The following is a 20,659-nucleotide window of genomic DNA, read 5'->3' on the forward strand; positions in this document are numbered from 1 at the left end:
AAGACAAGGCAATCATCCCTGCGAATCTAGTTCTCACCTGTATTGGCATTAAAACCTGTCCATGGGATCTCCTACCCAGACTGAAATATTGGGTAATAATTGGGTCATTTCAGTTCAGTCGAGCAGAGAATGCTCAATTTAATCACAGGTCAAACCAACAGTCCTTTAGCTATTGAATTACATCTGAAATATTTGTAGTATTTATTAATAAAAATGGTGCTTATTGAGGGCAGAAATAAAACTTTTCAAGTATTTTATCCTTATGATCTGAAGTACTTTAAACTATAACTTAAAAATAAATTATAAAAACTAGCATACAATGCATCTTTTCTTACATGACATTGTTGGAAATAAGTTTTAAGTGTATAATTGCAATATCACCTGACTTTTATATATGATCAACAGTAAAACATGCTAATCATAAAAATAGCTTTTACAAATATACATTTGTATACAGTGTCTCCCTTACCATTCATAAATGTCCTCCACATTTTAAGACTTAAAAAAAAAAAAAAAATAATTAGCAAAGGGAAAAAACACATTTACAATCTAAACCATAAAACCTGACAATTATACAGCTTAGAACATAGAAGAAATGGAATTTCTAAAATTGAACAATACTGTCCATTTTATTTGGGTTTTTATAAATTGAACCAAAGATACTGTTATGCAGTAAGAAGCCTCCTTTCACATTTCTGGGTGTTGTCACAGTTTCTTTTCTGCTTTCATGGCATCATTCATTACTTCAAATCACTTTATCTGTAGAAACTGAGAAAAGAAAAAAGTATTTTAAAATATAGAGATTTATGTTTCATTGCTGACAGCATGCATAAATAAATAAGTTGGAAATTAAGGCTTAATTAGGAGAAGAATAAAACAAGTCTTAAGTCTTTAGGACAAATACTTTTGAGAAGCTTAAGTTCTCAGATCCTTTGTTGTACACAACACTAAAATTATTTATATTTATAGCATGATAGATTTTTTAAAATCCAGCTAATTTACTGACTGAGATCAACAATTATTTTTCAACCTGAGTTCTTGTCCAGGTCAGAAGAGAACCACTTGAAGTTCTAGGCTAGGGAAAGAGATTTGGGCTGCTCATGAATCTTTGCTGCCCCTAAAGAGTGAACATAGGATATGGATATTAGGAAAAATAGGATGTTTTTCCCTGGAAAAGGCTTTGAACAGTGCACTCCTAAGCCTTACGTACCCGGGATAAGAGAAAAAGCCAGTACAGGGCTCTGATCTGAGTTACACAACCTTGGTTGCAAAAGAAGAAAGCTAGAAGCAGGAAGGACAGTGGAAGACTCATGGTGCAACCATGAGCCAGAAAACACCATATAAGAGTCAAAATTCAATTGGTTGAAGAACTGAATTGAGAAATTGAATATGAATATGAAGATAAAATAATGCAAGTTTATTTAGATTAGTGGAAAAAGGCATTTATTTATCCTAGAATCCTATTAAGTTCAAGATCTTTCTATTTAGGTAAAAAATATAATTACACCTATTATCCATCAACTTCAAAGGTTTTTTGCAGTTAGATGGGAAACCTATGTGTATGTCTTATGAACCAAAGACAAGCAAATCAATTTGGATGGGAGTTGCTGCTGAGAAGAACATAGTGCATCAGTTATCAATATTGGGGGAGCAGAATACTTTGCAGTGCTCCTGGTTATCAATCCCAGGGGAGAACTACAAACATTTTTGTCTTTGTATTTTGGTATCAAAGTTGTCAAGGAAAACCTAACACAGTCAAGCGCTGGATGGAACGACACTTTACAGCTCTAATAGCGTGTGCTGGTCCCTATAGATATCGAGTCTCCCTGGCAGCAGATGGAGGACAACTGGTCTATGACTACCCCTGTTGCTACTGTAGAAGGACCTGGAACCCACTCTCATGGAGTTTGAAATACTAAAAGATGGAGGTGTGTCTGAGGACCACTGACGTACACATTTAAGCAAGACAAAGGAACACTTATTTAGCTTAAAACAGGGAAAGTATTTCCATACAAGGCTGTAAGACTGACTGCGTGGGCTCTTTATTTCTCAGTAAGAAAGTATTCCAGACCCAAGGCCCATTCTTATGTGGCTGAGTGAGGGCTGACAGATCATAGGTACAGGCTACCCTTTCCAATAGTTGCTGACTCCTATGAGTAGCCAGAGAATTAGGTAACTTGAGCCTTTATTAAAGTTTTGAGGCCTGTGATATAGAGCTTATGAAAAAGACTGGTATGGCAGTTGAGGTGGTGAGAGTTGCTCTGGATGTCCGCAGCTTCACGTCACATTTCCTACCAAGATCACAGTTGAAAGGAACTCAGTGAACCTGGATGGTATTTTCTCTTCCTTCATGGGTGTGCAAGTTTCACACTCAAGAATAGATGTGCACCTCAATAATTTTAGTTAACTGGATGTCATCTTCCTTAGTGAGTACATATCTTTTAATTCTAGGAAGATTTAGAGTTGAACATAAAATGTTTACAAGAACAGAAATCATAGTACTAATATTTTTGTGTTAAGAAATCTGTGAACATTTGGTACTGTAAACACATGTTATTTCAGATAATTTAGTCTATTAATGTGACAATCTTATGATTTCAGCTTAGAATATGCAACTAAAAATTGAGAAATAAGATTGCAGTTTTGTGATCTGAAATCTTACATCCACATCTTATGTTCATGTGTGATATTAGAAAGTGTAAGAAAACTTAAGGCCATCATATTGATACATTTAACTTATTAGATTTTAAGAATTATCTCCTTCTCAGAAAAATTTTATTTGTTAAACCAGACAAATGAAGTACTTAAAAACATGATATATAATATGTAAAAATTTACAAATCTCATTTACAACATTTAATTAACTAATCAGGGACAATCATTTTTCAAAGGACTCTTAGAAGTACTTTTGTAAAACTTGTTCTACTTATAAATATAATCCTACTAATAAATGCCTAACAATTTTGATTAAAAGCTTTCATAAGTCAAACAACTAAAAATAACAAAATATATACCCTTAATAGTCTTTTCTCCAGTCAAATCATTAAAAAACTTATATCCCCAGGAAAGAAAATTTCATGGGTGAGACCTAAGTACATTTTGATATTTTGATATTCTTTCTCTCTTTCACTTTTTGCTTCTCTCCCTCAGTCCCTCTTTCTTTTTCTTCTTCCTCTCTTCTTCCTCATGCAATCTATATTATATCCTTACTGATCAAACATATATGTATTTTTTAAAATGAAAACGTTATTATTTGTGTTCTTTATGTAGTTCCAGGCTGTGTGCATGTACGTGGGAAGAGTAAATTAATCTTTAAAGCACAAAGTCTTGAACTTAATGGTTCAAAGTCAGTGTGCTACTTTTTGCATGGCGTAAAGGAGATTTTGTACATTTCCTGTATGCGCATACCAAAAATCATCCCTTATCAATGCGAAATGAATACCTTAATAAAGAGAATTAAACTTAGCCTATAGAATGATACTGACATGCAGACACAAGGAATTGTGGTTTGGGGGTTTTGATGGATAACACCTGTGTGCAGGAAGGAACTGAGGCTCTTTATATGCTCGCATTGCACTCTTTCCTCCAAGGCCTCCATTGATCACTTTCTTATTACATATGGAAGATGCTTAAAATGCTGCAGCAGTTGTGTATGTAGTTTACTAATCATTGTGTTTCTTCAGGTTAAGTGATGGCAGATGACATTAATTTAGTATATTCTTACACCATCCTGCTGGTCTCAAAAAATGTAATGAATGGTTGTTTAGCAACAATCCATTTTGTTAAGCCTTCTGCAGCCTGCAGATTTTTTGTGCATATTCCATTACCCCAGCATGATTTCTCCTCAACCCTTCCTTTATTCCTTGATGGTAAATGATTACATAAAAATAATTATCCTGGAAAGAAGAAAGGTAGGTTTGGAAATAATTTATTGAAGTCTTACTTCCTTGTCATAAAACTTCAAAGCATTTGCCTGTCACTAGTACAAGACAAAAGGTTCATTAACTTTGCACTGTAAAATATGGATACAAGTCATGAATATAATTCTCCTTATCTAAAAACAACAAAATATATTCACCCTGGGACTTCCCTGGTGGCACAGTGGTTAAGAATCCACCTGCCAATGCAAGGGATACAGGTTCAATTCCTGGTCTGGGAAGATCCAACATGCAGCGGAGCACTAAGCCCGTGTGCCACAACTACTGAGCCCACGTGCCACAGCTACTGAAGCCCACGTGCCTAGAGCCCGTGCTCCGGAACAAGAGGAGCCACCTCAATGAGAAGTACGTGCACCGCAAAGAAGAGTAGCCCCCGCTTGTTGCAACTAGAGAAAGCCCACGCACAGCAACGAAGACCCACGCAGCCAAAAATAAATAAATAAATAAATTTATTAAAAAAAAAATATATATATATATATATTCACCCTACTTTCCATAGAATTTGTAGTCTGAGAAAAGACTAGCTGTTTGCTTCTAAAGGCATGGGAGGAAGGAACAACTATGACATTCTTGCTGCTTTTTCTCAAAAAAGACAGCCGCTTAAGGAGCTGATTGGTTTAGTATAATGTGAAATTAATTGTGCTTTCCTTCTCTTGACTAGTGGGTAATTTATCTGCTGGCTGTATAGGAGCTTGGATGTTTTTAAAATAAATTCTCCTGATGATGAATTATTTTTCAACTCTCAATCTCTCCTATTTCTGCAAAACAACAAAGAAGAGCCATTCAAATGGGCTTAGTTTATATTGAACCAAGCAATTTACTTCTACTTGACAAAGATGAAAAGGATAGTATTAATCTACAGGGAAAGCACATTTAATTTTAAACCTCATGCAGTAATATATTTGAAATAAAATAAGTACAGAAATATATTGAATAAATACACCTTATTTAGAGTTTTACCAAAAAAAAAGCATAATACTTTTAAAGAAATATTCTTTCTTTCATGTCAGAAATGCTTCTGGTTATCTTTTTTCTATTTGAGATTTATAACTAATAAATAGATATAGTAATCTATATTTCTAAATAGCATCTACAGAGCAAAAAAAGTAAATGAAAATATGTGGGTAATGCAAGCTATATAACATTTTATGGAAAAGCAAGTCTCATGAATGAGAATAATCTATATTTGTTGTCACCACTAATTATGTTTATTGAGTAATTATTCAGCCATTTACTTTTTATAGACAATGTGAATATATTTGGTTTTTACAAATCCCTTATTACAAATGAGATCCAATTCAATTCAATTCAAATTTCTAAATAACATAAATAGATTCCCAGGAGCGACTGTTCATTATAAATTAAAACTTACCTTCTATTAATAAGCTCTTGGGGCCAAAATTGCATTATACTGTAAGGCGAAATAATCACATCAGAAAATCCATAATGGAATGAAAACCAAGAGGGAAGTAACTCACTGGAATGGTACAAATGAAGGCAGCTGCTCTACTATTTGATTCTTGGAGGCTGATAGTCTCCAATCCTGGTGATAGGGGTAGAGTAGGATAACTAAATAGTCAGTTTAGAAACCCCACTAGGGGATTCAAGATAGAAAGGGAATTTTAAGGGAGTCTGGGAGACTGTTATAAGCTAATGACCACTCAAGGAAAGAATCCAGTAACCTAGCGACAATCTACACTACCTTGAAGGAAGACCAGGTACATCCAAGCACCGGACACACTCAAGCCACAAACCCTGATAGTTAAAACACAAGACAATAGATATGGAGTCTTAATCTTGTTACATGAAGTCAGACAGTTAATAGTTCTTGAAGAGTAGCACTTCTGCATGTAGTCAAGACAGAAATATAGGTGAAAGGGGACATTATACCAAAACCTGAGATGAATTACCATATTTTATTAATAGTATATGTTACCATCCTTTTGCTAATAATATACATATGATTTAAATAGTGCCACGATAGTCCCAGTTAAACCACATAGGGTCAAAGGAGGAACTAATGATGTAAGCATAGACGTCTGCCTAAGAATGTGGAAGAAGGTGATCTTCTCCCCCTCCCCACTTTTGTTTATGAAAATAAAGTCCTCTCAGTCCTTGAGGCAGAGCCTCTACCACCTGCCCACTTGTATTTCTCACAAGCATCCTATGTTAATAAGTTCACTCTTTGCCTGCAACTTTGCTTCTCACTGAATTCTTTCTGCACCGACACAAAATAACCTGAGCTTCAGTAAATCCTGACACCAGATGAGCAGTTTCAATGAAAAGACAGTGGGTTTGAGTCCCCTCCTAAGTCAGGGATTATGGGTTCAAGTCCCAGTCTGAGTTTTGGCTGGTTCGAGTCCCACCTGAGAAGAACTGCAGTTTTACTAGGGTGATGACCATTTAGGGAAGCAGGGTGCGGAAAACAGAGGAGAAAACAAAAGTGTAGTAACCAGCCAGAAATTTGGAAATAAGATGATCAAATTGTCTTCTGAGACTATAACTTGAAGATCAAAACTGAAGTGATCAGGGCAGAGAATATGCAATGTCACTTAAGACAGGCTGAAGATTTTAGGGTCTTTGAGACTTGATTAGAACATAACTGAAGATTATTAAATCAGCCAAAAGAAAAAAATATGTTGATCTGAGAGAGACTTGTTTGGCACTGCAAGCACAGAAAAACAGGAAAGTCTCAGAGGACAGTTTGGCTGTGCCATTCAGGGGCTGTCCACAGGAGAAGGTGGCCAGACCCTGGAAATGTACTTGGCCCATAATGACAGGTATATTCCTATTACAGACACGGACACGTCAGACAGACTAAGAACATTCGATCAACACTCTGTTCTAAATCCATGTTTTCCAAGTAGAACTTCTGATTACAATTCTGAGCAGCTTACTTTACTGGAAGAGAACGCTCAGGCCAGAGAACATTGGGCTAGCCTCTCTTTCAGCTAGTCTCCCTATAAATGCATAAACGGATCTTCTGGGTTGATTGGCCAGCCTATTCCAGATTGGTTAACATTTGTCTGAGGTACTGTTCCTGTCCCAGCCTGCTGACAAAGAAGTTCTGGGAGCCTGGGAGGCTAGCCCCAGGCTATGGACTGTGGAGGATGGTAATGAGACCTTGGGGAGCTGCTTTGCCAGCTGATCTCTCCTGGTTTTACCAATGCTTGCCATGTGCATTTCAAGGTCAGGCAATATTGATAAAGCTACATGACAAGGAATAGAGGACTTCAACAAATATGAGCAATAAGGAATAATTCAAAAAGACACATGCACCCCAATGTTCATTGCAGCACTATTTACAATAACCAGGTCATGGAAGCAACCTAAGTTCCCACTGACAGACGAATGTATAAAGAAGATGTGGTACATATATACAATGGAATGTTAACCATAAAACAGAAAGGAATCGGGTCATTTGTAGAGATGTGGATGGACCTAGAGACTGTCATACAGAGTGAAGTAAGTCACAAAGAGAAAAACAAATGTCGTATATTAACGCATATATGTGGAATCTAGAAAAATGGTACAGATGAACCGGTTTACAAGGCAGAAATAGAGACACAGATGTAGAGAACAAACATATGGACACCAAGGGGGAAAGGGGGTGTGGGATGAATTGGGAGATTGGGATTGACATATATACACTAATATGTATAAAATAGATAATTAATAAGAACCTGCTTTATAGCACAGGGAACTCCACTGTACAGTAGGAACTAATACAACATTGTAAAACAACTATACCTCAGTTAAAAAAAAAAATTCTCTCTTCCTGCTATAGGTGAAGATACTAAGGCACAGACAAGCTGAGTAACATGTTCAGGTAGTTGGTCGAAGCCTTGACTCGTTCTGGGATCCTGACTGCTATCAAGAATTCTTTTCATTCTCAGACTTTAGTGGGTCTCAGAATTACTGAGTGGATTTGTTAAACTCAGATTGCTGAATTTCTGTTTTTCTAGTCTTGCGGGCTGAATGTTGTGTCTTCTCCAAATTTGTATGTTGAAATTCTAATGCCCAATGTGATCATATTAGGAGGTAGGGCTTTGGGGAAATTATTTGATCGTGAGATAGAATCCTCAAAAATTGGATTAGTGTCCTTAGAAAAGAGGAAGCTTTTCCTCCCAGAGCTTCATCACCCCTTCTGCAATGTGAGGACACAGTGAAAAGACATCAGTCTATGAACTAAGAAGTGGGCTCTCACCAGACACCAAACCTGTTGATGCTGTGATCTTGGACTTCCCAGCCTCCAGAACTGTGAGAAATAAATGTTTGTTGTTGATAAGCCACCCAGTCTGTGGTCTATTGTTATAGTAGCCTGAATGGTCTAAGACAACTAGGTCTGAAATGAGGCCCAAGAAATTGCATTTCTTTTAAGGCTGTGAGTGATGCTAATCTGGGCATCCTGCTCTTTGAGAACCACTTTGTTTCACTGTTGAGAGGCATTCCTTGTGGGCCGCTCACATTCCTACATGTCTTGCTGAGTGTGCTAACATCACAAAACTGACTATTCTTTCTCAAAGCCCACTTCTCAGGATTATTTATTTGGCTGGCAATCCTGAGAACTGAGGACTGTACTCAGGAATGTATCACATAGTTCTGCAATAAGTCTTGTTTCCCTTTGGACAAAGAACAGGTTTGATTACTGCTTGTTAGGAAATTGGATCTCCTAAAGTCAGGGTCTCTCTCCTGCGGTGCATGCAAACTCTACCTGGCCTTCCATCTCTGACGTGGGTCTTGGGTCAAAGAAATCAGTGCAGCTATCCTGATACTTGTACTCTCTTGAGGTGAGTAGCTGAGTCTTTTTTTTCAGGAGTCTCCTGTCTTTTATCAGCATCCGTGGAACTAGGGATGTTTAATTTACTAGCTTATATAGTTATTTTGGTGGGAGTTCTCTGGCTTCAGTTGTCCTAAATACCATCAAACTTATTTAAGTTGGGTGCAACTTATGACCCAATCTGTAGTGCACATTAACTATAGTGATTTTTGGCAAGTTATGACTCCACTGGCCAACTGTCTTCTGGACGTGCTACCTGGTCACTCTTACTGCTTCTTTCCTTTCTCCATCCCATTTTCTCTCTCCTTACTTATTTTTCCCTCTGATTCCTAACAGTTCAGTTTTATAATCCACACCCATTATTCTGCCCATTATTCCCATGTCTTTATCTTATTTTCCATCTGTGTCTCATGACCAAGAGACAAAACCCTAGCTATTTATACTATATTGGATCACAAATATCCAAATCATTAGGCTTTGTTATTCCATAACCAAATGGAAAGATGTAAAGACTGGGAAAATCAGTCATTTTCTATAGCATCTTTGGATTTACTACATAAATAATGTTCAGATGTTTGATGTCCTCTCATAAAATGAAGGAAAATACAAAACAATATTATAAAACCATCATAAAAGTAAAAGGAAAAAGAAAACAAAATTAATGTTAATTTAACTTTATTTACCAAATTCAAATAAATTGTGTTCCTACAAATATTATAAAGTGACTGCTAAACTTTTGACATTCACGTTTTAGTTTATGACATTGATGATACCAGATACAATATAAAGAGTTTTCGATATTGAACTGAAAATAGCGTGGTAATGTAAAATTACAATTAGAAATGCCATATTCTTTATGGATATTTGGTTTGGGACATGGCTTACTATATGTGATTAAAAAAATTATTTTCAGAGTTAATTACATCATTTTTGTATCTAATTACTAATATCGCTAACAAATACATTAGTGCAGTAATAGTCTTTACATCTAAACACACAGATCATTTGTGTTTCTGGAGTACATTTCATTTAACTGAAATCACACATAATATTCAAATAAGAGGGGAATAGTATCTTCTCTTTTGGATTCATCATAGGAACAATTTGTTTAGTGTGGTAAAGAACAACAATGTCAGAAGGCATACATTGTCCTCTCTATTGTCATTCCAGAAGCATTAGCAAATCAGAGCAACAGAGGAGTTAAGCAGGTTACCTAGGATTATAGAATGATCTTGTCTAACCTCCCAACCAAAGCAGCAGGGCTTTCCATTGCTGGTGGGTACATAGCTTTGTCCTGACTAGCTTAGGGGGATACAGAACTCTTTACCTCAAAAGGAATCTTGCTCCATTTGTAGATAATAGTGGTTAGAAGAGAATTTGCTTCGTTGAGTCTAAATCTGCTAATTGGCTGAACAATATATTGAGACATAACCTAGAGTGTGGTAACAAATCAGACAGTCAGACAGAATTTGAGAGGTATAGAAGTACCAGGAGATTCCCGTCTATGGGACATGGATTCAGGTCATTTCTCCAAAGATAGTAAGAGAGAGGAAGGCAGAGACCAACTCCAGGGGGAGGTGAACTGGTATTAGACAGAACATTAGAGCAGGAATCTGAAGAATAAGATTTTCTTGTTTTGATTCACTTATTCATTTATATTTTGGGACCCCATTTGTTCCCAGGAATAAGGAAGGATACAGTTGTTAGAATAAACCTAGAGAAACTAATAAGTTTACAGTAAGAGAGACAACAAGAATGTCTTACAGTCTGAAGCATCTTAATTACTTAGCTAAGACTCCCTTAATTTGCCCCAAGTAGAGATTGGGTTTGGACTATTCTTAGAATCTGGGACTGGGTTAACACTGTGGGTATGGGCCACAAGCATCAATAATAACTTTTATTTGTATACTGTGTGAAAGTTTATAAAATACTTTATATATATATTCCCATTTGATTTTTATGAGAAACCATTGAGGTAGGTTGTTGGGCAAGAATCATCCTCATATCACTCACAAATCCTTGGATCAGACAGTGATTGTCTTGACTAAATCAAACCCAGGCTGCTTTATTTAAGACCAGTGTTTTCTCTAATATTCTGTTCTGCCCAGTTGTAAGAAGGACAGTAAGCAGGCAGACTGGGCACATCATTAATTTTAGCATAGGTGATCTCAACTGGGATGTGAAAATACACTGGTGCGCCTATGATGAGTGGGACAAAAGAGATGGAATTACTGGGAAAGTACTAGGATTTGCATATAACCTCCCACCTGCTTTTCTCTGGATTTTTTTTTTAAAGTTCTGTCTTGAATTAATTCAAAATCATTTAAATTAAAAACTTGCTTTAGGTACCTGTCTAAAGGAGAGCACCGAATCCTAACCACTAGACCACCAGGGAACTTAGGCCTCTGTCTAAAGGAGACATTTTATGTTGTAAAAATACATTTGATTAAGAAAAAAGAACATTTAACTTCAGAGTAAAATTATCTAATGTGGGTTACAAGTTTTATTATTTAAAAAGTCTGTGTAAAAATTTAATTAATTTACTACTGAAAAATAATTGCTAAATTATATGATTTACCAGAGCTTGAATGTTCTGTTATACAAAGTATTAAAACATTTCTTTTAATTTTTCCCAGACTGTTCCCTGATACTTTCTGAAGTTAATTATAATTGTGTTTTGAGTGTTTTGGGCTCACTGACAATCATATTTGAGTAGCTGAATTGATAAATTACAGTAATTTTATTTGGCACATAACTTGTATTTGATTATACATCGATTTCTGATTTCTCATGCTAATTATACAGTATCTAACAACCATTAGCTACTCCCAGGGCTGGTAAAGATAATGATAATTTCAAGATAATACTCCAAATTGTTTAAGTTAATTCCAGTGCTAGAAGCCAAATGCTGATTAATGCTGAGATTATTATGAACTTTGAAATTTTACACATTTTACTGCTTTCTACAGTTCTTTGGGTAATTAGTTTTGGCACCACAAGAAGAAATATTTTAAATTACTTTATATATAATTGAAAATGTGATTTAGAATTGATTGGTTTAGAGGCTGAATTTTAAAAGCCACTAGAAATTGTATAGTTAATTCATGACTATTCAGAATAGCTGGCGGAAGGTTTTCATGGTTATTTAACAATTCTCATTTAATTTAATTAAATTTACTGTATACACCTGTCAAAGAATTAGAAAAAAAATAGCTTCAATTTCAAAATTGAGCAAAATTAATCTGAGAGAGCAAGTGAAATAGTGAAGTGAAAGAAATAATTATGCTATTATTGTATTAATAAAACCTTGTTTTTATCAGTATATTTGAGAAATACAGTTAATTTAAAAATCTTAAGCTTTGGAATATTATCAAAATACTCTTAGCACTCAAATTATGCTGGATGTAATAAAATCCTGAATGACTCAGAGAGATTTCAGAGTCATAGTGCCTTGGATTATTATGACTGTAAAAAAAAATCCCAGAATTGTAACATGTAGAAGGAATTGGAAATTGGACTTGGTCATATCCACTGCTAGTTACTTTTTGAAATAGGCTTAGGGTACCAGCTCACTTACCTCTGTTTTCCTTTTTATATTATAAGAAAATGTAGAATTTAGAAATAGTATCAGTTATATGATCGTTCTGATATGGATAAAGATAAATAAGAGCTGGGAGCATTTTAATTCAATAAATTGATGAAATAATTTAACATAAGCTGAGTTCTCTCCTAGAAAATTTCTGTGAACAAATCTTTCCCCAAATCAGAAAACAAACTTTTATTTGAAAAGATTTTTCCTTTATAATTAGATTCCTCTAGGAAGTAACATTTTATGGACCTGAACAGAATGCTGTATCATCACCTGTTCATCGGATTTGACTTTGCAAGTCCACAGAAGGCTCATGATTGATCACTAAACTGTGTCGTGTGCTAAAGAGAAAGGGCACTGTGTCTGCCTGGCTTTTTGCTGTTATCACCTACCCCTGGAGTTTTTTGCTGCATAAGCACTATGTGGTATTACTTGGACCATAAATATAATATCTCCTACGTTTGCAATGTACATCTGAAATGATAAATGAGTTCTGAAGCATTTTACAAATACTCATCTTAATGAAGAGAAGTCTGAGGCACAAGGAAAGATAATCACCTGCCCAGGGTCTAATTGGAAGTGGTAAAAAAAAATCCAGTCCAGAATCGCATTAAGTTGCCCTTACTTGAAGGCCAAATTAAAATAAATACTTGATTTGAAATAACCATCACAGAATAGATGCCCCATGTCTGAATGTAGGCAATGACATGCTCTCCACAAAAACCTTCCTCTAAAAAATGTGCGTCCTTGGTGGGAGGTGCTGGGGAAATAATGGTGCAGGTGAAGTTTTAGACAGAATGTCCCCAAGGATTTTGTTGGTTTGTTCGGGCCTCAGGAGCTACATTTTGTCTAATGGAGTTTTGGTAGATGAGTGCTGGGAAGCTGATAGGGAAGGCACTTATGACACGATTTTGCAGATTCTCTATTTTGCTGCTAAAAATATAGGCAAATAAAAGAGCACAGGAGACTGGCTTCTGAGTCACAAAGAATAATTACAAATATTTACTTGTTTATCTGCACATAGCCTTACTACACTTTAAATAAATTTTATTTTAGGGGGTGATGGACAATGTTATTTTGTAACTGGACTTCTATCTCATTTTTTTCTTCTTATACCACTGTCAATGCTTACATACCTATAAAGCAATAATAATAGCTAACAGTTATTGAATACTTTAGTGTAATCATCTCATTGGCTGAACCATTTGAACTACAAAAAGGAATAAACAATTTTACCAGAAGAAAATATACCATAAGAAAATACCATACCTCACATAGGGAAAAAATCAATTATATGGGTGAATTTTTTCAACCTAATTTACTTCCAGATATAGTTACTCGATTTATGTTTACAGAGATAGTTCAAAGAAAAATGTCCTTTGCTTGTAGCATCAGTATTTATGGAGATCAAATGTGGCCCCAAAGATTAGAAAATGAAATGTATCTTAAATTTTAAAACCATTTAAAATTCTGGGTAAAATTTGAGAATAACTGGTTTCACAGTTATTACTTTTCATATACATACTATGATATTTCAAACTCTTTCGATTCATATGAACGTTTTTCTTGTAGTAAAGGTTAAGAAAACTTTTTTTTAAAGAGATGATATTGAATATTTTTTACAGGAGCAAAAATCATTTATTTTTAGCACACAGATAAAATCCAGAAGAATGAGGTGCACTCAAGTTATTTTAATGGAGAAGCTATGCACATGATTAAAAAGACATATCAAATTGTATAAAATTTGACATACTTTTCTAATGTGAGCTAACAATTCATTTGCATACAAAATTTCTGCCAATTTCAAGTAGAAAACTGTGCAAGGCAGATGACTGCAGGAGGGTGATGGCCAATCAGAATGTCATTCAGTCATCATCGCATCAAGCGTGAAGTGCAGGGCAGCACAACTGAGCTCCACGTTTGCAGAGTGGTAAACAAACTGCTGAAGGTGCCCAAGACATTGTTAGGTGGGAAGATGCATGAAAAACATTGAATCATCAATTGTCCCTCTCAGTGTTCTTCCAGTTCTGATTGCATTAAAGAGAAAATTTCTGCTCATGCTTGTTCTGACATTTCTCTATTATAGTCTATGATATTTTTTAATGAGAGAGAGAGAGAGAAGAAGGAACACAAGATTTTTCAACATATGAAAAATAAACAAGCTAAATTAAAAAAAAAGTTTTGTCTTTTCATTATATTTATTTAAAATATATTTCTTACTTATGAAAAAGGATAACATGGTTTTTCATTTACTGGAATGGACTAAAGTTTAGTTTTAAAGATACATTTATTTTAAATTAAAAAAGATAAGACAATTTAATTTAAAAAATTAAGTTAAAATACTACCAATGGTTTATAGATATGGCAAAAATCATAAGAGTACAGCACAGATTAAAATCAATAAAATCTGTGAACAGTAATCCGTGAAATATCTAAGGTCACTGGAATCTTACAGACCATGGTTGAATCTTGATTCTGCCTTTATTATCATGATGACCTTTGGGAGGTTACTTAACGTCTTTAAAACTAGTTACTTATAAAATACCTACTCCCCAAAGTTATTTTAGGCAATAGATGAAATGATGTATATAAAAAACTCACTATTATTCCTGGAAGAAAGTGAAAATGGAAGAAGTATTGTTTCCTTTTACTCCTTTTATTTTTTGACATGGAATGAAATAAAAATCTGTGTGTGTGTGTATGTGTGTGTGTATGTGTGTGTGTATGTGTATGCTATATTATATCACACTTTTTCAGCTTTCTGCCTTTTTAAAGATAAGCTATTTTTCTACATTTTTGAGACAACTAAGCCCCAAAGATTTCACACCTTGTCCAATTCACACAGTTTGAAATGACAGCTATAGATGTTACTTCCAGTAGACCACAGGCTAGCAAAGTTTGCTTTTAGGAAATGTTACTGAACGTTATTAAAATGTATTCCTAAAAACGTGGCAAGATAGAAAATATCAAAAATGCATGAGATATCCAGAATACTTATCAGGTTCCAGTTGATTAGAATTCTTTTCAGACTTCAAAGGCCTGAACGTTCATTTTATCCCAGGCTACCCTGGAGCTTGTGATTTTTCTATATTCAGAGCCATCCTAGAGACAGTGAAGGTTTGTGAGGGAAGATTCTGAGGTAGAATAGGACTGATAGTGTGGGCTGGTTTGCACCTGTGAGAGTTTTATGCATGGGGAACAGCCAGACATAGCCCCCTACTGCTTTGGTGATGAAGACACACGGTGTGGGAGTGGGTGGTGGGGTGGGGGAGGGGGGAATGGGGGTGGGAGGGTGTGAACTGAAGATGACCCTTTGCAATTCAAATGCTGCCTGGATAAAAAATTCATACCATTGCAGGAAAATAGATTCAGGGATTAAGTTCCAGAATACAGGGCAAGGATTATAAAAGGTTGGCACTATTTAGACAATTAATTTCTTTTCCACTGGGATCCTATCTGTTGAACTATGAATAAAATTGAAACAAGCCATGTTTTTCCTTTCTTTCAATTTCTGATTTAATGAAAAGCTTTCATAACTTTTCCCATTTCTTCTGTCACAGATTATTAGATTCAGTGTAGCTTGAACAGGTATAACATTGGTTCCATCAGAAATACTGCTGTAATGACTTTCTTAGCTTGCTCAAGTACAAGTTTCTTGCATTGATATTTATTAAATGATCACAGTCATTTAACTACTTTTAAAATATTTATTCTGAGGTTTTGAAGTACATCACACTAAATGTTTTAAAAACTAGCAGTACAAAATCAGTAAAGTCCTATGCATTTAACACTTGGTAATGGATCAATTATATTTGGAACATTAAAAAAATTCAAGAGAGGAGATTTAAGACGGTGGAAGAGTAAGATGTGGAGATCACCTTCCTTCCCACAAATACATCAGAAATACAAGTACATGTGGAACAACTCTTACAGAACACCTACTGAATACTGGAAGAAGACCTCAGACTTCCCAAAAGGCAAGAAACTCCCCACATACCTGGGTAGGGCAAATGAAAAAAGAAAAAACAGAGACAAAAGAATAGGGATGGAACCTACACCACTGGGAGGGACCTGTGAAGGAGGAAAGGTTTCCACACACTAGGAAGCCCCTTCGCGGGCGGAGACGGTGGGTGGCAGAGTGGGGGAGCTTCAGAGCCATGGAGGAGAACACAGCAACAGGGGTGCGGAGGGCAAAGCGGAGAGATTCCCACACAGAGAAATTCACCAGCCCAAGAGACTTGTCTGCTGGGGCTCAGGCTTCGGAGGTCAAATCCCAGTAAGAGGACTGGGGTTGGCTGCGTGAACACAGCCTGAAGGGGGCTAGTGCACCACAGCTAGCCAGGAGGGAGTCCGGGAAAAAGTCTGGAGCTGCCGAAGAGACAAGAGACATTTTCTTGCCTCTTTGTTTCCTGGTGTGCGAGGAAAGGGGATTAAGAGCGCCGCTTAAAGGAGCTCCAGAGACGGGCGGGCCACGGCTATCAGCGTGGACCACAGAGACGGGCATGAGACGCTAAGGTTGCTGCTACAGCCACCAAGAAGCCTGTGTGCAAGCACAGGTCACTCTCCACACCTCACCTCCCAGGAGCCTGTGCAGCCCGCCACTGCCAGGGTCCAGTGATACAGGGAAAACTTCCCCGGGAGAACACATGATACATCTCAGGCTGGTGCAACGTCACTCTGGCCTCTGCCGTTGCAGGCTTGCCCGGCATTCCGTATCCCTCCCTCCCCCCAGCCTGAGTGGGCCAGAGCCCCCGAAGCAGCTGCTCCTTTAACCCTGTCCTGTCTGAAAGAAGAACAGACGCCCTCAGGTGACCTAAACACAGAGGCAGGGCCAAATCCAAAGCTGAACCCTAGGAGCTGTGCGAACAAAGAAGAGAAAGGGAAATTTCTCCCAGCAGCCTCAGTGGCAGCAGATTAAATCTCCACAGTCAACTTGATGTACCCTGCATCTGTGGAATACCTGAATAGACAAAGAATCATACCAAATTGAGGAGGTGGATTTTGGGAGCAATGATATATATATTTTTTTCTTTTTCACTTTTTGTGAGTGTGTATGTGTATGCTTCTCTGTGTGATTTTGTCTGTATAGCTTTGCTTTTACCATTTGTCCTATGGTTCTGTCCGTCTGTATTTTTCTGTTTTTCTTTGTTTTTAGTATAGTTTTTAGTGCTTGCTATAATTGGTGGATTTGTTTTTTGGTTTGATTGCTCTCTTCTTTCTTTCTTTTTTTTATTACTTTAAAAAGATTTTTAATAACTATTTTTTACTTTAATAATATTTTATTTTATTTTATTTTATCTTCTTCTTTCTTTCTTTTTTCTTCTCCCTTTTATTTTGAGTGGTGTGGATGACAGGCTCTTGGTGCTCCAGCCAGGTGTCAGGGCTGCACCTCTGAGGTGGGAGAGCCAAATTCAGGACATTGGTCCACAAGAGACCTCCCAGCTCCACATAATATCAAATAGCAAAAATATCCCAGAGATCTCCACCTCAATGCCAAGACCCAGCCCCACTCAACAACCAGCAGGCTACAGTGCTGGACACCCTATGCCAAACAACTAGCAAGACAGGAACACAACCACACCCATGAGCAGAAAGGCTGCCTAAATCATAATGAGACCACAGACACCCCAAAACACACCACCAGATGTGGTCTTGCTCACCAGAAAGACAAGATCCAGCCTCATCCACCAGAACACAGGCAGTAGTCCCCTGCACCAGGAAGCCTAAACAACCCACTGAAACAACCTTAGCCACCGGGGGCAGACAGCAAAAACAATGGGAACTACAAATCTGCAGCCTGCGAAAAGCAGACTCCAAAAACAGTAAGTTAAGCAAAATGAGAAGACAGAGAAACACATAGCAGATGAAGGAGCAAGGTAAAAACCCACCAGACCTAACAACTGAAGAGGAGATAGGCAGTTTACCTGAAAAAGAATTCAGAATAATGATAGTAAAGATATCCAAAATCTTGGAAATACAATGGAGAAAATACAAGAATCATTTAACAAGGACCTAGAAGAACTAAAGACCAAATAAACAGTGATGAACAACACAATAAATGAAATTAAAAATTCTCTAGAAGGGATCAATAGCAGAATAACTGAGGCAGAAAACGGATAACTGACCTGGAAGATAAAATAGTGGAAATAACTACTGCAGAGCAGAATTAAAAAAAAAAAAGAATGAAAAGAATTGAGGACATTCTCAGAGACCTCTGGGAAAACATTAAACACACCAATATTCGAATAATAGGGGTCCCAGAAGAAGAAGAGAAAAAGAAAGGGACTGGGAAAATATTTGAAGAGATTATAGTTGAAAACTTACCTAATATGGGAAAGGAAATAGTTAATCAAGTCCAGGAAACACAGAGAGTCCCATACAGGATAAATCCAAGGAGAAACAGGCTAAGACACATATTAATCAAACTATCAAAAATTAAATACAAAGAAAAAATATTAAAGCAGCAAGGGAAAAACAACAAATAACACACAAGGGAATCCCCATAAGGTTAACAACTTAGCTTTCAGCAGAAACTCTGCAAGCCAGAAGAGAGTGGCAGGACATATATAAAGTGATGAAGGGAAAAATCTACAACAAAGATTACTGTACCCAGCAAAGATCTCATTCAGATTTGATGGAGAAATTAAAAACTTTACAGACAAGCAAAAGCTAAGAGAATTCAGCACCACCAAACCAGCTTTGCAACAAGAGCTAAAGGAACTTCTCTAGGCAGGAAACACAAGAGAAGGAAAAGACCTACAATAACAAACTAAGAAAAAGTAAGAAAATGGTAATAGGAACATACATATTGATAATTACCTTAAATGTAAATGGATTAAATGCTCCAACCCAAAGACATAGACTGGCTGAATGGATACAAAAACAAGACCTGTATATATGCTGTCTACAAGCAACCCATTTCAGACATAGGGACACTTAGAGACTGAAAGTGAGGGGATGGAAGAAGTTATTCCAGGGCTTCCCTGGTGGTGCAGTGGTTGAGAATCTGCCTGCTAATGCAGGGGACACAGGTTCAAGCCCTGGTCTGGGAAGATCCCACATGCCGTGGAGCAACTGGGCCCGTGAGCCACAAAACTACTGAGCCTGTGCGTCTGGAGCCTGTGGTCTGCAACAAGAGAGGCCGCAACAGTGAGAGGCCCGCGCATCGTGATGAAGAGTGGCCCCCACTCGCCGCAACTGGAGAAAGCCCTTGCACAGAAACGAAGACCCAACACAGCCAAAAATTAATTAATTAATTAATTAATTTTTTAAAAAATGCATTAAAACAGAATGCAGAGCTTTCCAGTTACTAAAAAATAAAATAAAATAAAATAAACATTGCTACTTCAACTTTAAAAAAAAAAGTTTTTCCATGCAAATGGAAATCAAAAGAAAGCTGGAGTAGCAAGTCTCATGTCAGACAAAATAGACTTTAAAACAAGAGTATTACAAGAGACAAAGAAGGACAATACATAATGATCAAGGGATCAATCCAAGAAGAAGATATAAGAATTGTAAATATTTAGGCACCCAACATAAGAGTACCTCAATACATAAGGCAAGCACTAACATCCATAAGTGGAAATCGACAGTAACACAGTCATAGTAGGGGACTTTAACACCCTACTTTTATCAATGGATAGATCACCCAAAATGAAAATAAATAAGGAAACACAAGTTTTAAATGATAAATTAAACAAGATGGACTTAACTAATATTTATAGGACATTTCATCCTAAAACAACAGAATAAACTTTCTTCTCAAGTGCTCATGGAACATTCTCCAGGATACATCATATCTTGGGTCACAAATCAACCCTTGGTAAATGTAAGAAAATTGAAATTGTATCAAGTATCTTTTCTGACCACAACACTATGAGAGTAGATATCAATTACAGGAAAAATCTGTAAAAAATACAGACACATGGAGGCTAACAATATACTACTAATAACCAAGAGACCACTGAAGAAATCAAACAGGAAATCAAAAATACCTAGAAGCAAATAACAATGAAAACACGACGACCCAAAACCTATGGGAGGCAGCAAAAGCAGTTCTCAGAGGGAAGTTTATAGCAATACAATACTACCTTAAGAAACAAGAAACATCTCAAATAAAAAACCTAACCTTACACCTAAAACAATTAGAGAAAGGAGAACAACAACAACAAAAAAAAACGCAGTTAGCTGACAGAAAGAAATCATAAAGGTTAGATCAAAAATAAATGAAAAAGAAATGAAGGAAACAATAGCAAAGATCAATAAAACTGCAAGCTGACTGACTCTTTAATAAGATAAACAAAATTGATAAACCATTAGCCAGACTCATCAACAAAAACAGGGAGAAATCTC

General features: G+C 36.5%; 1 protein-coding gene across 10 annotated transcripts in view; it reads right to left on the reverse strand.

Annotated features, from left to right (window-relative positions):
• Positions 1-369: 369 nt before the first annotated feature.
• Positions 370-20,659, reverse strand: part of RALYL (RALY RNA binding protein like) — an 814,820-nt gene continuing 794,530 nt past the window's right edge. For all 10 annotated transcript variants that reach the window (XM_059901174.1, XM_059901164.1, XM_059901166.1 and 7 more), the window contains one exon: positions 370-768. In XM_059901174.1, the coding sequence (XP_059757157.1) occupies positions 746-768 (23 nt within the window). In that variant the 3' untranslated portion in view covers positions 370-745. The remainder of the gene's footprint in view (positions 769-20,659) is intronic.

This window comes from Balaenoptera ricei, chromosome 17 (assembly GCF_028023285.1).
Source record: "Balaenoptera ricei isolate mBalRic1 chromosome 17, mBalRic1.hap2, whole genome shotgun sequence".
Classification (NCBI taxonomy): Eukaryota; Metazoa; Chordata; class Mammalia; order Artiodactyla; family Balaenopteridae; genus Balaenoptera; species Balaenoptera ricei.